Source organism: Rutidosis leptorrhynchoides, chromosome 3, assembly GCF_046630445.1.
Source record: "Rutidosis leptorrhynchoides isolate AG116_Rl617_1_P2 chromosome 3, CSIRO_AGI_Rlap_v1, whole genome shotgun sequence".
Classification (NCBI taxonomy): Eukaryota; Viridiplantae; Streptophyta; class Magnoliopsida; order Asterales; family Asteraceae; genus Rutidosis; species Rutidosis leptorrhynchoides.
In genome coordinates this window covers 305119407-305135394 of record NC_092335.1, presented here as the reverse complement: position 1 = coordinate 305135394, position 15988 = coordinate 305119407, and the positions used below count along the sequence as shown (strand labels likewise).

Below are 15988 nucleotides of genomic sequence, written 5' to 3'. Positions count from 1 at the left end.
TATGCAGTTAATGGTGGGTTTGAGGTAAGGAAGTCTTCATCAAAGAGAGGGTTTGATAAATTTGGTAATAGTCTAGTCAGATATAAGTATTTTCTATGTAGCAAGCAAGGATCTAATCAAGAGATTTTGCATAAACCTGAGGATGTTTCAGCTACTGATGATATATTTGATATGAATGTGGATTGTTTTGGGGAAGTTAATACATTAAAGTCTGTTGATGATAATGTTGGTTATAGAGTTAAACAAACGCTGCCTATTCGAGTAGATAATAACAAAAAGAAGAAGAAAAGAAATAGGCCATCACAGAGGACAGGATGTCTTGCTTCTATTGGTATTGTGTTAAATAAATACAATAAATTTGTCATTCAAAAGTTTGTGAAAGCTCATAACCATATATTGGTTCATCCTCATCACATAAAACATTTAAAATCTCAAAGACGATTAAATAATTCTCAAAAATCATTTTTATTCAAGTTGAATCAAGCTGGGATTGGTCCTTGTAGAGGTTATCGAATTTTGGGTAAAGTGAAAGGTGGTGATGAAGATGTTGGATGTTCGAAGGTTGATTGTAAGAATTGGAAAAGAGATGTTATTAAGTATATAGGAGAGGGATGAAATGTCCCGTTCATATTTATTATAAACGTTCCATATTAATTGATTTCGTTGCGAGGTTTTGACCTCTATATGAGAAGTTTTTCAAAGACTGCATTCATTTTTAAAACAACCATAACCTTTATTTTATCAATAAAGGTTTCAAAAGCATTACGTAGATTATCAAATAATGATAATCTAAAATATACTGTTTACACACGACCATTACATAATGGTTTACAATAGAAACATATTACATCGACATATGTTTCTTGAATGCAGTTTTTACATAATATCATACAAACATGGACTCCAAATCTTGTCCTTATTTTAGTATGCAACAGCGGAAGCTCTTAATATTCACCTGAGAATAAACATGCTTTAAATGTCAACAAAAATGTTGGTGAGTTATAGGTTTAACCTATATATATCAAATCGTAACAATAGACCACAAGATTTCATATTTCAATATACATCCCATACATAGAGATAAAAATCATTCATATGGTGAACACCTGGTAACCGACATTAACAAGATGCATATATAAGAATATCCCCATCATTCCGGGACACCCTTCGGATATGATATAAATTTTGAAGTACTAAAGCATCCAGTACTTTGGATGGGGTTTGTTAGGCCCAATAGATCTATCTTTAGGATTCGCGTCAATTAGGGTGTCTGTTCCCTAATTCTTAGATTACCAGACTTAATAAAAAGGGACATATTCGATTTCGATAATTCAACCATAGAATGTAGTTTCACGTACTTGTGTCTATTTTGTAAATCATTTATAAAACCTGCATGTATTCTCATCCCAAAAATATTAGATTTTAAAAGTGGGACTATAACTCACTTTCACAGATTTTTACTTCGTCGGGAAGTAAGACTTGACCACTGGTTGATTCACGAACCTATAACAAATATGTACATATATATCAAAGTATATTCAAAATATATTTACAACACTTTTAATACATTTTGATGTTTTAAGTTTATTAAGTCAGCTGTCCTCGTTAGTAACCTACAACTAGTTGTCCAACGTTAGATGTACAGAAAAAAATTGATATATATTATCTTGAATCAATCCACGACCCAGTGTATACACGTCTCAGGCTAGATCACAACTCAAAGTATATATATTTTTGGAATCAACCTCAACCCTGTATAGCTAACTCTCACATTACTGCATATAGAGTGTCTATGGTTGTTCCAAATAATATATACACATGGGTCGATATGATATGTCAAAACATTTGCATACGTGTCTATGGTATCCCAAGATTACATAATATATTAGAATACATGTATAATACAATATAAGTTAGCTAGGATATGATTAATATAGATTTGTTACCAATTTTCACGTTGCTACAACAAGAAAAATTATCCAATCTTGTTTTACCCATAACTTCTTCATTTTAAATCCGTTTTGAGTGAATCAAATTGCTATGGTTTCATATTGAACTCTATTTTATGAATCTAAACAGAAAAAGTATAGTTTTATAGTCAGAAATATAAGTTACAAGTCATTTTTGTAAAGGTAGTCATTTCAGTCGAAAGAACGACGTCTAGATGACCATTTTAGAAAACATACTTCCACTTTGAGTTTAACCATGATTTTTGGATATAGTTTCTTGTTCATAAGAAAAATCATTTTCTCAGAAGAACAACTTTTAAATCAAAGTTTATCATAGTTTTTAATTAACTAACCCAAAACAGCCCGCGGTGTTACTACGACGGCGTAAATCTGGTTTTACGGTGTTTTTCGTGTTTCCAGGTTTTAAATCATTAAATTAGCATATCATATAGATATAGAACATGTGTTTAGTTGATTTTAAAATTCAAGTTAGAAGGATTAACTTTTGTTTGCGAACAAGTTTAGAATTAACTAAACTATGTTCTAGTGATTACAAGTTTAAACCTTCGAATAAGATAGCTTTATATGTATGAATCGAATGATGTTATGAACATCATTACTACCTCAAGTTTTCTGGATAACACTACTGGAAATGATAAAAATGGATCTAGCTTCAAAGGATCCTTGGATGGCTTGAAAGTTCTTGAAGCAGAATCATGACACGAAAACAGTCCAAGTAAGATTTTCACTCGAAATAAGATTGTTATAGTTATAGAAATTGAATCAAAGTTTGAATATGAGTATTACCTTGTATTAGAAAGATATCTTACTGTAAATAAGAAAGATTTCTTGAGGTTGGATGATCACTCTAAAAGATTGGAAGTAAGCTAGCAAACTTGGAAGTATTCTTGATTTTATGAAACTAGAACTTGTAGAATTTATGAAGAATACTTAGAACTTGAAGATAGAACTTGAGAGAGATCAATTAGATGAAGAAAATTGAAGAATGAAAGTGTTTGTAGGTGTTTTTGGTCGTTGGTGTATGGATTAGATATAAAGGATATGTAATTTTGTTTTCATGTAAATAAGTCATGAATGATTACTCATATTTTTGTAATTTTATGAGATATTTCATGCTAGTTGCCAAATGATGGTTTCCAAATGTGTTAGGTGACTCACATGGGCTTCTAAGAGCTGATCATTGGAGTGTATATACCAATAGTACATACATCTAAAAGCTGTGTATTGTACGAGTACGAATACGGGTGCATACGAGTAGAATTGTTGATGAAACTGAACGAGGATGTAATTGTAAGCATTTTTGTTAAGTAGAAGTATTTTGATAAGTGTCTTGAAGTCTTTCAAAAGTGTATGAATACATATTAAAACACTACATGTATATACATTTTAACTGAGTCGTTAAGTCATCGTTAGTCGTTACATGTAAGTGTGTTTTGAAACCTTTAGGTTAACGATCTTGTTAAATGTTGTTAACCCAATGTTTATAATATCAAATGAAATTTTAAATTATTATATTATCATGATATTATGATGTACGAATATCTCTTAATATAATATATATACATTAAATGTTGTTACAACGATAATCGTTACATATATGTCTCGTTTCAAAATTATTAAGTTAGTAGTCTTAATTTTACATATGTAGGTCATTATTAATATACTTAATGATATTTTTACTTATCATAATATCATGTTAACTATATATATAACCATATATATGTCATCATATAGTTTTTACAAGTTTTAACGTTCGTGAATCACCGGTCAACTTGGGTGGTCAATTGTCTATATGAAACCTATTTCAATTAATCAAGTCTTAACAAGTTTGATTGCTTAATATGTTGGAAACACTTAATCAAGTAAATAACAATTTCATTTAATATATATATAAATATGGAAAAGTTCGGGTCACTACAGTACCTACCAGTTAAATAAATTTCGTCCCGAAATTTTAAGCAGTTGGAGGTGTTGACGTATCTTCTGAAAATAAATGCGGGTATTTATTCTTCATCTGATCTTCTCGTTCCTAGGTGAACTTAGGTCCTCTATGAGCATTCCATCGAACCTTAACAATTGGTATCTTGTTTTGCTTAAGTCTTTTAACCTCACGATCCATTATTTCGACGGGTTCTTCGATGAATTGAAGTTTTTCGTTGATTTGGATTTCATCTAACGGAATAGTGAGATCTTCTTTAGCAAAACATTTCTTCAAATTCGAGACGTGGAAAGTGTTATGTACAGCCGCGAGTTGTTGAGGTAACTCAAGTCGGTAAGCTACTGGTCCGACACGATCAATAATCTTGAATGGTCCGATATACCTTGGATTTAATTTCCCTCATTTACCAAATTGAACAACACCTTTCCAAGGTGCAACTTTAAGCATGACCATCTCTCCAATTTCAAATTCTATATCTTTTCTTTTAATGTCAGCGTAGCTCTTTTGTCGACTTTGGGCGGTTTTCAACCGTTGTTGAATTTGGATGATCTTCTCGGTAGTTTCTTGTATTATCTCCGGACCCGTAATCTGTCTATCCCCCACTTCACTCCAACAAATCGGAGACCTGCACTTTCTACCATAAAGTGCTTCAAACGGCGCCATCTCAATGCTTGAATGGTAGCTGTTGTTGTAGGAAAATTCTGCTAACGGTAGATGTCGATCCCAACTGTTTTCGAAATCAATAACACATGCTCGTAGCATGTCTTCAAGCGTTTGTATCGTCCTTTCGCTCTGCCCATCAGTTTGTGGATGATAGGCAGTACTCATGTCTAGACGAGTTCCTAATGCTTGCTGTAATGTGTGCCAGAATCTTGAAATAAATCTGCCATCCCTATCAGAGATAATAGAGATTGGTATTCCATGTCTGGAGATGACTTCCTTCAAATACAGTCGTGCTAACTTCTCCATCTTGTCATCTTCTCTTATTGGCAGGAAGTGTGCTGATTTGGTGAGACGATCAACTATTATCCAAATAGTATCAAAACCACTTGCAGTCCTTGGCAATTTAGTGATGAAATCCATGGTAATGTTTTCCCATTTCCATTCCGGGATTTCGGGTTGTTGAAGTAGACCTGATGGTTTCTGATGCTCAGCTTTGACCTTAGAACACGTCAAACATTCTCCTACGTATTTAGCAACATCGGCTTTCATACTCGGCCACCAAAAATGTTTCTTGAGATCCTTGTACATTTTCCCCGTTCCAGGATGTATTGAGTATCTGGTTTTATGAGCTTCTCTAAGTACCATTTCTCTCATATCTTCAAATTTTGGTACCAAAATCCTTTCAGCCCTATACCGGGTTCCGTCTTCCCGAATATTAAGATGCTTCTCCGATCCTTTGGGTATTTCATCCTTTAAATTTCCCTCTTTTAAAACTCCTTGTTGCGCCTCCTTTATTTAAGTAGTAAGGTTATTGTGAATCATTATATTCATAGATTTTACTCGAATGGGTTCTCTGTCCTTCCTGCTCAAGGCATCGGCTACCACATTTGCCTTCCCCGGGTGGTAATGAATCTCAAAGTCGTAATCATTCAACAATTCAATCCACCTATGCTGCCTCATATTCAGTTGTTTCTGATTAAGCAATCACCTTCGTTCGTTGCATTAATACACAACCGAGACCTTGCTTTGATGCGTCACAATAAATCACAAAATCATCATTCCCTTCAGGCAATGACAATATAGGTGCCGTAGTTAGCTTTTTCTTCAATAACTGAAACGCTTTCTCTTGTTCATCCTACCATTCAAATTTCTCCCCTTTATGCGTTAATGCAGTCAAGGGTTTTGCTATTCTGGAAAAGTCTTGGATGAACCTTTTGTAGTAACCAGCTAGTCCTAAAAACCGGCGTATGTGTTTCGGAGTTTTCGGGGTTTCCCACTTTTCAACAGTTTCTATCTTTGCCGGATCCACCTTAATACCTTCTTTGTTCACTATGTGACCGAGGAATTGAACTTCTTCCAACCAAAATGCACACTTTGAAAACTTAGCGTACAATTCTTCCTTCCTCAATACTTCTAACACCTTTCTCAAATGTTCACCGTATTCTTGGTCATTCTTTGAGTAAATAAGTATGTCATCAATGAAAACAATGACAAAATTTTCAAGGTATGGTCCACACACTCGGTTCATAAGGTCCATGAACACAGCTGGTTCATTAGTTAAACCAAATGGCATGACCATAAACTCGTAATGACTGTAACGTGTTCTGAAAGCAGTCTTTGGAATATCATATTTTTTCACCCGCATTTGATGATACCCGGAACGTAAGTCAATCTTTGAATAAACAGACGAGCCTTGTAGTTGATCAAATAAGTCGTCGATTCTCGGTAGTGGGTAGCGGTTCTTGATGGTAAGTTTGTTCAACTCTCGGTAGTCGATACACAACCTGAATGTACCATCTTTCTTCTTGACAAACAAAACAGGAGCTCCCCACGTTGATGTGCTTGGTCGAATGAAACCACGCTCTAAAAGTTCTTGTAATTGGCTTTGTAGTTCTTTCATCTCGTTGGGTGCGAGTCTGTAAGGAGCACGAGCTATTGGTGCAGCTCCTGGTACAAGATCTATTTGAAATTCAATGGATCGATGTGGGGGTAATCCCGGTAATTCTTTCGGAAATACATCGGGAAATTCTTTTGCGACGGGAACATCATTGATGCTCTTTTCTTCAGTTTGTACTTTCTCGACGTGTGCTAGAACAGCATAGCAACCTTTTCTTATTAGTTTTTGTGCCTTCAAATTACTAATAAGATGTAGCTTCGTGTTGCCCTTTTCTCCGTACACCATTAAGGGTTTTCCTTTTTCTCGTATAATGCGAATTGCATTTTTGTAACAAACAATCTCTGTTTTCACTTCTTTCAACCAGTCCATACCGATTATCACATCAAAACTCCCTAACTCTACTGGTATCAAGTCAATCTTAAATGTTTCGCTAACCAGTTTAATTTCTCGATTCTGACATATATTATCTGTTGAAATTAATTTACCATTTGCTAATTCGAGTAAAAATTTACTATCCAAAGGCGTCAATGGACAACTTAATTTAGCACAAAAATCTCTACTCATATAGCTTCTGTCCGCACCCGAATCAAATAAAACGTAAGCAGATTTATTGTCAATAAGAAACGTACCCGTAACACGCTCCGGGTCTTCCTGTGCCTCTGCCGCATTAATATTGAAAACTCTTTCGCGGCCTTGTCCATTCGTGTTCTCCTGGTTCAGGCAATTTCTAATAATGTGGCCCGGTTTTCCACATTTATAACAAACTACATTGGCATAACTTGCTCCGACACTACTTGCTCCGCCATTACTCATTATGACACCATTTGTTCCTTTCGTTCTGTTAACCCCTGGTCCGTAGACCTCACCCTTCACCGCGCTATGACCATTTCTTTTACACTTGTTGCAAAATTTGGTGCAGAACCCCGAGTTATACTTTTCACACCTTTGGCATAGCTGCTTCTGATTGTTGTTGTTGTTGCAGTTATTATTGTTGTTGGGATGGTTGTTGTAGTTGTTGTAGTTGTTGTTGTTGTTGTTGTTGTTGTTGTTGTTGTTGTTGTTGTTGTTGTTGTTGTTGTTGTTGTTGTTGTTGTTATTGGGCCATTTGTTGTAGTTGCGATTGATGTTGCGATTGTTGGGATAGTTGTTACGATTATTGTTGTAATTGCTGTTGTTGTTGTATTGGTGATTCTTATCACCGTTTTCCTCCCACTTTCTTTTGACTTGCTTCACATTGGCCTCTTCAGCAGTCTGTTCTTTAATTCTTTCTTCAATCTGGTTCACTAGTTTGTGAGCCATTCTACATGCCTGTTGTATGGAGGCGGGCTCGTGTGAACTTATATATTCTTGGATTCTTTCCGGTAATCCTTTCACAAACGCATCGATCTTCTCTTCCTCATCTTCGAACGCTCCCGAACACAATAGGCATAACTCTGTGAATCGTCTTTTGTACGTGGTAATATCAAATTCTTGGGTTCGTAACCCTCTAAGTTCTGTCTTGAGCTTATTGACCTCGGTTCTGGGACGGTACTTCTCGTTCATCAAGTGCTTGAATGCTGACCACGGTAGTGCTTAAGCATCATCTTGTCCCACTTGCTCTAGATAGGTATTCCACCATGCTAACGCAGAACCTGTGAAGGTATGCGTAGCGTACTTCACTTTGTCCTCTTCAGTACACTTACTTATGGAAAACACCAATTCGACCTTATCGGTCCACCGTTTCAATCCGATCGGTCCTTCGGTTCCATTAAATTCCAAAGGTTTGCAGGCAGTGAATTCTTTGTAGGTGCATCCTACACGATTTCCTGTACTGCTAGATCCAAGGTTATTGTTGGTATGTAGCATAGCCTGTACTGCGGCAATGTTTGAAGCAAGAAAGGCACGAAATTCCTCTTCGCTCATATTCAAGGTGTGTCGAGTAGTCGGTGCCATTTCCTTCAAAATAGTCAAATGAAACGAGTTAATCATATAGAATATCAAGAGTAGTCAATAGTATTTCGTAGCGTAATATGAACTTATTTATAAAAGCTCTTTCTTCATATTAGCGTTTTATACTCTTTAATTCGGGTAGTACCTACCCGTTAAGTTCATACTTAGTAGCTAACATACCATTTCAACTACTACAATTCTATATGAAAAACTAATCACAAAAAAAAAAAAATATCATATTCAAACCTTTATACAATAACTTGCAAACTTACAATACCGCTTTTTTTTACATATAGTATGAAATATAGCACATAAAACTTTGATACAAAGTAGTTGCGAAGATAATTCTAGTTAATAAATAAGGCGTTCAGCAAAGGCAATAAAGACACGTAATTCATACGTCCAGAAACAAGTCATGCATTCTGGTTTTACTAATACCACTTCCCATCCTTGGTTTTGTGGAACATAACCGTTGTGACCGATAGTAAGACAATGTGTTGTAACGTCGTCAAAAGGATGAAGGTTACGTAATGACCAACAGTCTCGTAATATCCTAAAAACCTCATTTCTTACCCCAATTACCGACTCCGTCACTTGTGGGAACGTTTTGTTTAATAGTTGTAGCCCGATGTTCTTGTTCTCACTTTGGTGAGAAGCGAACATTACTAACCCGTAAGCATAACATGCTTCTTTATGTTGCATGTTAGCCACTTTTTCTAAATCACGAAGTCCTATATTCGAATATATTGAGTCAAAATAATTTCTTAACCCGTTGCGTAAAATAGCATTTGGGTTTCCCGTAATATATGCGTCAAAGTAAACACATCGTAACTTATGGATTTCCCAATGTGATATCCCCCATCTTTCGAATGAAAGCCTTTTATAAATCAAGGCATTCTTGGAACGTTCTTCGAATGTCTTACAAACTGATCTCGCCTTAAATAGTTGTGCCGAGGAAATATGACCGACTCTAGACAAGATTTCATCAATCATGTCTCCGGGTAGGTCTCTTAAAATATTGGGTTGTCTATCCATTTTGTGTTTTTATACTGTAAAATAGACAAGAGTTAGATTCATAAAAAAATACTTATTAATACAAGCAATTTTTACATATATCATAAAGCATAAGCACACTATATTGCATATATTACACCACACGAATACAACTATCTTATTCCGACTCGCTCGTTTCTTCTTCTTCGGTTTTGGTTCATTTTGCCAAGTTTCTAGGGATATATGATGTTCCCCTAATACGAGCCGTCGTTTTCCACATTGGTTTAGAAAAACCTGGTGGTTTAGAGATTCCCGGGTTATTGTCACAACTTAAGAAATACGGGTGTTGACGATACATATAAAGTTCATCGGGTTTGGAATCAAATTTCTCTATTTTTATGCCCTTTCCCTTATTGTTCTCTTTTGCCTTATTAAATTGTGTTGGGGTAATTTCTATAACATCATCGGAATCCTTGTCGGGATCCGATTCATCGGAGAATTGGTAATCCTCCCAATACTTTGCTTCCTTGGCGGAAACACCATTGACCATAATTAACTTTGGTCGGTTGGTTGAGGATTTTCTTCTACTTTACCGTTTTATTATTTCCCCCACTGGTTCTATTTCTTCTTTCAGTTCCGATTCTTCTTCCGGTTCCGATTCTTCTTCCGGTTCCGACTCTTCTTCCGGTTCCTCTTCGGGAACTTGTGAATCAGTCCACGAATCATTCTAATTTACATTTGACTCTTCATTATTATTAGGTGAGTCAATGGGACTTGTTCTAGAGGTAGAAATCTATCACATAATATCAAATGCGTTAAGAGATTAATATATCACATAATATTCACATGTTAAAAATATATAGTTTCCAACAAAATTTGTTAAGCAATCATTTTTCAAGTAAACACGGTCGAAGTTCAGACTCACTAATGCAACCTAACAAACTCGATAAGATACACTAATGCAAAATTCTGGTTCTCTAAGACCAACGCTCCGATACCAACTGAAATGTCCCGTTCATATTGATTATAAACGTTCCATATTAATTGATTTCGTTGCGAGGTTTTGACCTCTATATGAGATGTTTTTCAAAGACTGCATTCATTTTTAAAACAACCATAACCTTTATTTTATCAATAAAGGTTTCAAAAGCATTACGTAGATTATCAAATAATGATAATCTAAAATATACTGTTTACACACGACCATTACATAATGGTTTACAATAGAAATATATTACATCGACATATGTTTCTTGAATACAGTTTTTACATAATATCATACAAACATGGACTCCAAATCTTGTCCTTATTTTAGTATACAACAGCGGAAGCTCTTAATATTCACCTGAGAATAAACATGCTTTAAACGTCAACAAAAATGTTGTTGAGTTATAGGTTTAACCTATATATATCAAATCGTAACAATAGACCACAAGATTTCATATTTCAATATACATCCCATACATACAGATAAAAATCATTCATATGGTAAACACCTGGTAACCGACATTAACAAGATGCATATATAAGAATATCCCCATCATTCGTGGACACCCTTCGAATATGATATAAATTTCGAAGTACTAAAGCATCCGGTACTTTGGATGGAGTTTGTTAGGCCCAATAGATCTATCTTTAGGATTCGCGTCAATTAGGGTGTCTGTTCCCTAATTCTTAGATTACCAGACTTAATAAAAAGGGGCATATTCGATTTCGATAATTCAACCATAGAATGTAGTTTCACGTACTTGTGTCTATTTTATAAATCATTTATAAAACCTTCATGTATTCTCATCCCAAAATATTAGATTTTAAAAGTGGGAATATAACTCACTTTCACAGATTTTTACTTCGTCGGGAAGTAAGACTTGGACACTGGTTGATTCACGAACCTATAACAAATATGTACATATATATCAAAGTATATTCAAAATATATTTACAACACTTTTAATACATTTTGATGTTTTAAGTTTATTAAGTCAGCTGTCCTTGTTAGTAACCTATAACTAGTTGTCCAACGTTAGATGTACAGAAAAAAATTGATATATATTATCTTGAATCAATCCACGACCCAGTGTATACACGTCTCAGGCTAGATCACAACTCAAAGTATATATATTTTTGGAATCAACCTCAACCCTGTATAGCTAACTCTCACATTACTGCATATAGAGTGTCTATGGTTGTTCCAAATAATATATACACATGGGTCGATATGATATGTCAAAACATTTGCATACGTGTCTATGGTATCCCAAGATTACATAATATATTAGAATACATGTATAATACAATATAAGTTAGCTAGGATATGATTAATATAGATTTGTTACCAATTTTCACGTTGCTACAACAAGAAAAATTATCCAATCTTGTTTTACCCATAACTTCTTCATTTTAAATCCGTTTTGAGTGAATCAAATTGCTATGGTTTTATATTGAACTCTATTTTATGAATATAAACAGAAAAAGTATAGGTTTATAGTCGGAAATATATGTTACAAGTCATTTTTGTAAAGGTAGTCATTTCAGTCGAAAGAACGACGTCTAGATGACCATTTTAGAAAACATACTTCCACTTTGAGTTTAACCATGATTTTTGGATATAGTTTCATGTTCATAAGAAAAATCATTTTCCCAGAAGAACAACTTTTAAATCAAAGTTTATCATAGTTTTTAATTAACTAACCCAAAACAGCCCGCGGTGTTACTACGACGGCGTAAATCCGGTTTTACGGTGTTTTTCGTGTTTCCAGGTTTTAAATCATTAATTTAGCATATCATATAGATATAGAACATGTGTTTAATTGATTTTAAAAGTCAAGTTAGAAGGATTAATTTTTGTTTGCGAACAAGTTTAGAATTAACTAAACTATGTTCTAGTGATTACAAGTTTAAACCTTCGAATAAGATAGCTTTATATGTATGAATTGAATGATGTTATGAACATCATTACTACCTCAAGTTTTCTGGATAAAGCTACTGGAAATGAGAAAAATGGATCTAGCTTCAAAGGATCCTTGGATGGCTTGAAAGTTCTTGAAGCAGAATCATGACACGAAAACAGTTCAAGTAAGATTTTCACTCGAAATAAGATTGTTATAGTTATAGAAATTGAATCAAATTTTGAATATGAGTATTACCTTGTATTAGAAAGATATCTTACTGTAAATAATAAAGATTTCTTGAGGTTGGATGATCACTCTACAAGATTGGAAGTAAGCTAGCAAACTTGGAAGTATTCTTGATTTTATGAAACTAGAACTTGTAAAATTTATGAAGAACACTTAGAACTTGAAGATAGAACTTGAGAGAGATCAATTAGATGAATAAAATTTAAGAATTAAAGTGTTTTTAGGTGTTTTTGGTCGTTGGTGTATGGATTAGATATAAAGGATATGTAATTTTGTTTTCATGTAAATAAGTCATGAATGATTACTCATATTTTTGTAATTTTATGAGATATTTCATGCTAGTTGCCAAATGATGGTTCCCACATGTGTTAGGTGACTCACATGGGCTGCTAAGAGCTGATCATTGTAGTGTATATACCAATAGTACATACATCTAAAAGTTGTGTATTGTACGAGTACGAATACGGGTGCATACGAGAAGAATTGTTGATGAAACTGAACGAGGATGTAATTGTAAGCATTTTTGTTAAGTAGAAGTATTTTGATAAGTGTCTTGAAGTCTTTAAAAAGTGTATGAATACATATTAAAACACTACATGTATATACATTTTAACTGAGTCGTTAAGTCATCGTTAGTCATTACATGAAAGTGTTGTTTTGAAACCTTTAGGTTAACGATCTTGTTAAATGTTGTTAACCCAATATTTATAATATCAAATGAGATTTTAAATTATTATATTATCATGATATTATGATGTACGAATATCTCTTAATATGATATATATACATTAAATATCGTTACAACGATAATCGTTACATATATGTCTCGTTTCAAAATCATTAAGTTAGTAGTCTTGTTTTTACATATGTAGTTCATTATTAATATAATTAATGATATTTTTACTTATCATAATATCATGTTAACTATATATATAACCATATATATGTCATCATATAGTTTTTACAAATTTTAACGTTCGTGAATCACCGGTCAACTTGGGTGGTCAATTGTCTATATGAAACCTATTTCAATTAATCAAGTCTTAATAAGTTTGATTGCTTAATATGTTGGAAACAATTAATCATGTAAATAACAATTTCATTTAATATATATATATAAACATGGAAAAGTTCGGGTCACTACAAGGGAGATGGTGAAATGTTTGTTCAACTGTTAGAAAATAAGAAAAAGAGTTTAAACAACTTTTCATTTGAATATTTTACGGTGTTCAATAATGATAAGTGGGAGTTAGCTGGAGCATTTTGGGCTGATCAAGCTTCAAAAGAAAATTACAAAGTTTTTGGAGACGTAGTTTCATTTGATTCAACCTATCGAACAAACAAGTATTGTTTTTATACTTTTTTTATCATTATATTGTTCTTTTATTTTTTCATTTATTATATACATTACTAAAATAAATGTAATTGTTATTTTTTTGTTGTGGTTTGTTGCAGATATGATATGAAGTTCATACCATTTACTGGTATTGATAACCATAAGAAGTGTGTTACTTTTGGTGCTGCGTTATTAGCAAAAGAAGATGCGGATTCGTATAAGTGGTTATGTGAAGCTTTTAAGAAAGCATTCCTCGAAGAACCGCAAATAGTATTTACTGATCAAGATCCCTCCATGATAGTTGCTATTGAAGCTGTTTTCATGAAAGCAAGACACAGACTTTATATGTGGCATGTAACTGAGAAAATTACGAACAAGGTAACATTTTTTTATTTATCTAATTAATGCATATAAACATCACATTAAATGCGTGATTTACAAATTTTAGTTAATTCATATTTTTTGCATTATGTATTGATTCTGTTTTGTAAACGATGTCTGTTTGTGACCCTTTCCTGTCTCTTTAGTAAACAGGTGAATGATCAAAAGTAAGGTTAAATCCATCAAAAGTTCGGTCAATGCCGGTCAATAATTTAAAATTCAGTAATAATCCGTAATAAGTTAGTCAAATCTTTCAAAATAGACGTAGGATAGTGTTCTTTTTTGTATAATTCTCGTCTCTTTAATAAACAGGTCAATGGTCAAAAGTTAGGTCAAATCCATCAAAAGTTTGGTCAACGTTGGTCAATAATCGAAAATTCAGTAATATTCCGTCATAAGTTGGTCAAATCTATCAAAATAAATATAGGTTAGTGTTATCATTTGTATAATGTTGAATGATTATAAATTTGAACAAATTGTATTTCTACATTTGTTATGTTCTGCATTCTTATTTTTTCTACATTTAAAATTGTTCGAATATGAAATATTATACTTTTAACATGTAAAATGTAGAACTGTTTATTGTAGAAGGTAAAGAATTTTAAAAAATTGTTCGAATATAAAAAAGTGTTCGAATATAAAAAATTGTTAGAATTTGAAAATTGTTCGAATTGAATTATTATTCTTTTAACATGTATAATGCAGAAGAGCAGTTTATTGTAGAAGTTAAAAAAATGTTCGTATACAAATAATGTAGAATTTAAAAGTTGTTCGAATTTAAGAAATTGTTCGAATTTAAAAAATTGTTCAAATTTAAAAAATTGTTCGAATTGAAAATTTTGTTCTTTTATCAGATGCAAGTTAATGCATTTGATATATAATTATTAATTTTTTACCATCTTTTTTAATTTTGGATGCAAGAGAACTTTTAGTCTTTTTTTTGTGTAATTTATTAATGTTTAGATAATTTTTTTTGTATACATCAGATTGGTCCTGCTATTTCAAATGTGGGTTTTAAAGATTCTATTTCTCAAATTGTCTGGACTGACAAGTTAGACCCTGATGATTTTGATAAAAGATGGTTCTCAATTGTGGCACGTTATAAATTAGAAGATAATGAGTGGTTAAATGAAATGTTTAAACTTAGGAGAAAATGGATACCAGCCTATTTTAGATATTGGGATATGTCAGGGTTAATGCGCACTTCTTCCCGTTCTGAAAGTGAAAACCACATGTTTCAACAATTGATGAGCAATAGTTCAACCTTAGTTGAGTTTATCAGTTTTTTCGAAACTGCTATGCAGATTCAACGACAAGTGCAGTCTAAAAATGATCACGATTCACGATACACTATCCCTAAAGTTGTTACTGATTATGAGATCGAACAACCTGCTGTGCAATTGTATATGTAGTGACCCGAAAATTTCCGACCAAATTTAAACTTTAATCTTTATATGTTTCCGACACGATAAGCAAAGTCTGTAATGTTGAATCTCGAAAATTTTGGAACTATGTTCATATAATCAATTACCCTTTGACCATGCCTAACGATTCACGAACATTTATGTGTATATAGATATGTATATATATTATATATATATATATATATATATATATATATATATATATATATATATATATATATATATATATATATATATATATATATATATATATATATTATATAAAATATATATATATATGAAAAGTATAATGAAAATATGTATTATATATAATTTCTATA

General features: G+C 32.9%; 1 protein-coding gene across 1 annotated transcript; it reads left to right on the top strand.

Moving 5' to 3' along the window:
- The first annotated feature begins 13686 nt into the window (after positions 1-13686).
- On the top strand, positions 13687-15656 carry LOC139901055 (protein FAR1-RELATED SEQUENCE 5-like). The gene is made up of 4 exons (XM_071883793.1): positions 13687-13871; positions 13983-14241; positions 14557-14625; positions 15231-15656. The coding sequence occupies exons 1-4, from the start codon at positions 13687-13689 to the stop codon at positions 15654-15656; spliced, it is 939 nt and encodes a 312-aa protein (XP_071739894.1).
- The last annotated feature ends 332 nt before the right edge of the window (positions 15657-15988 follow it).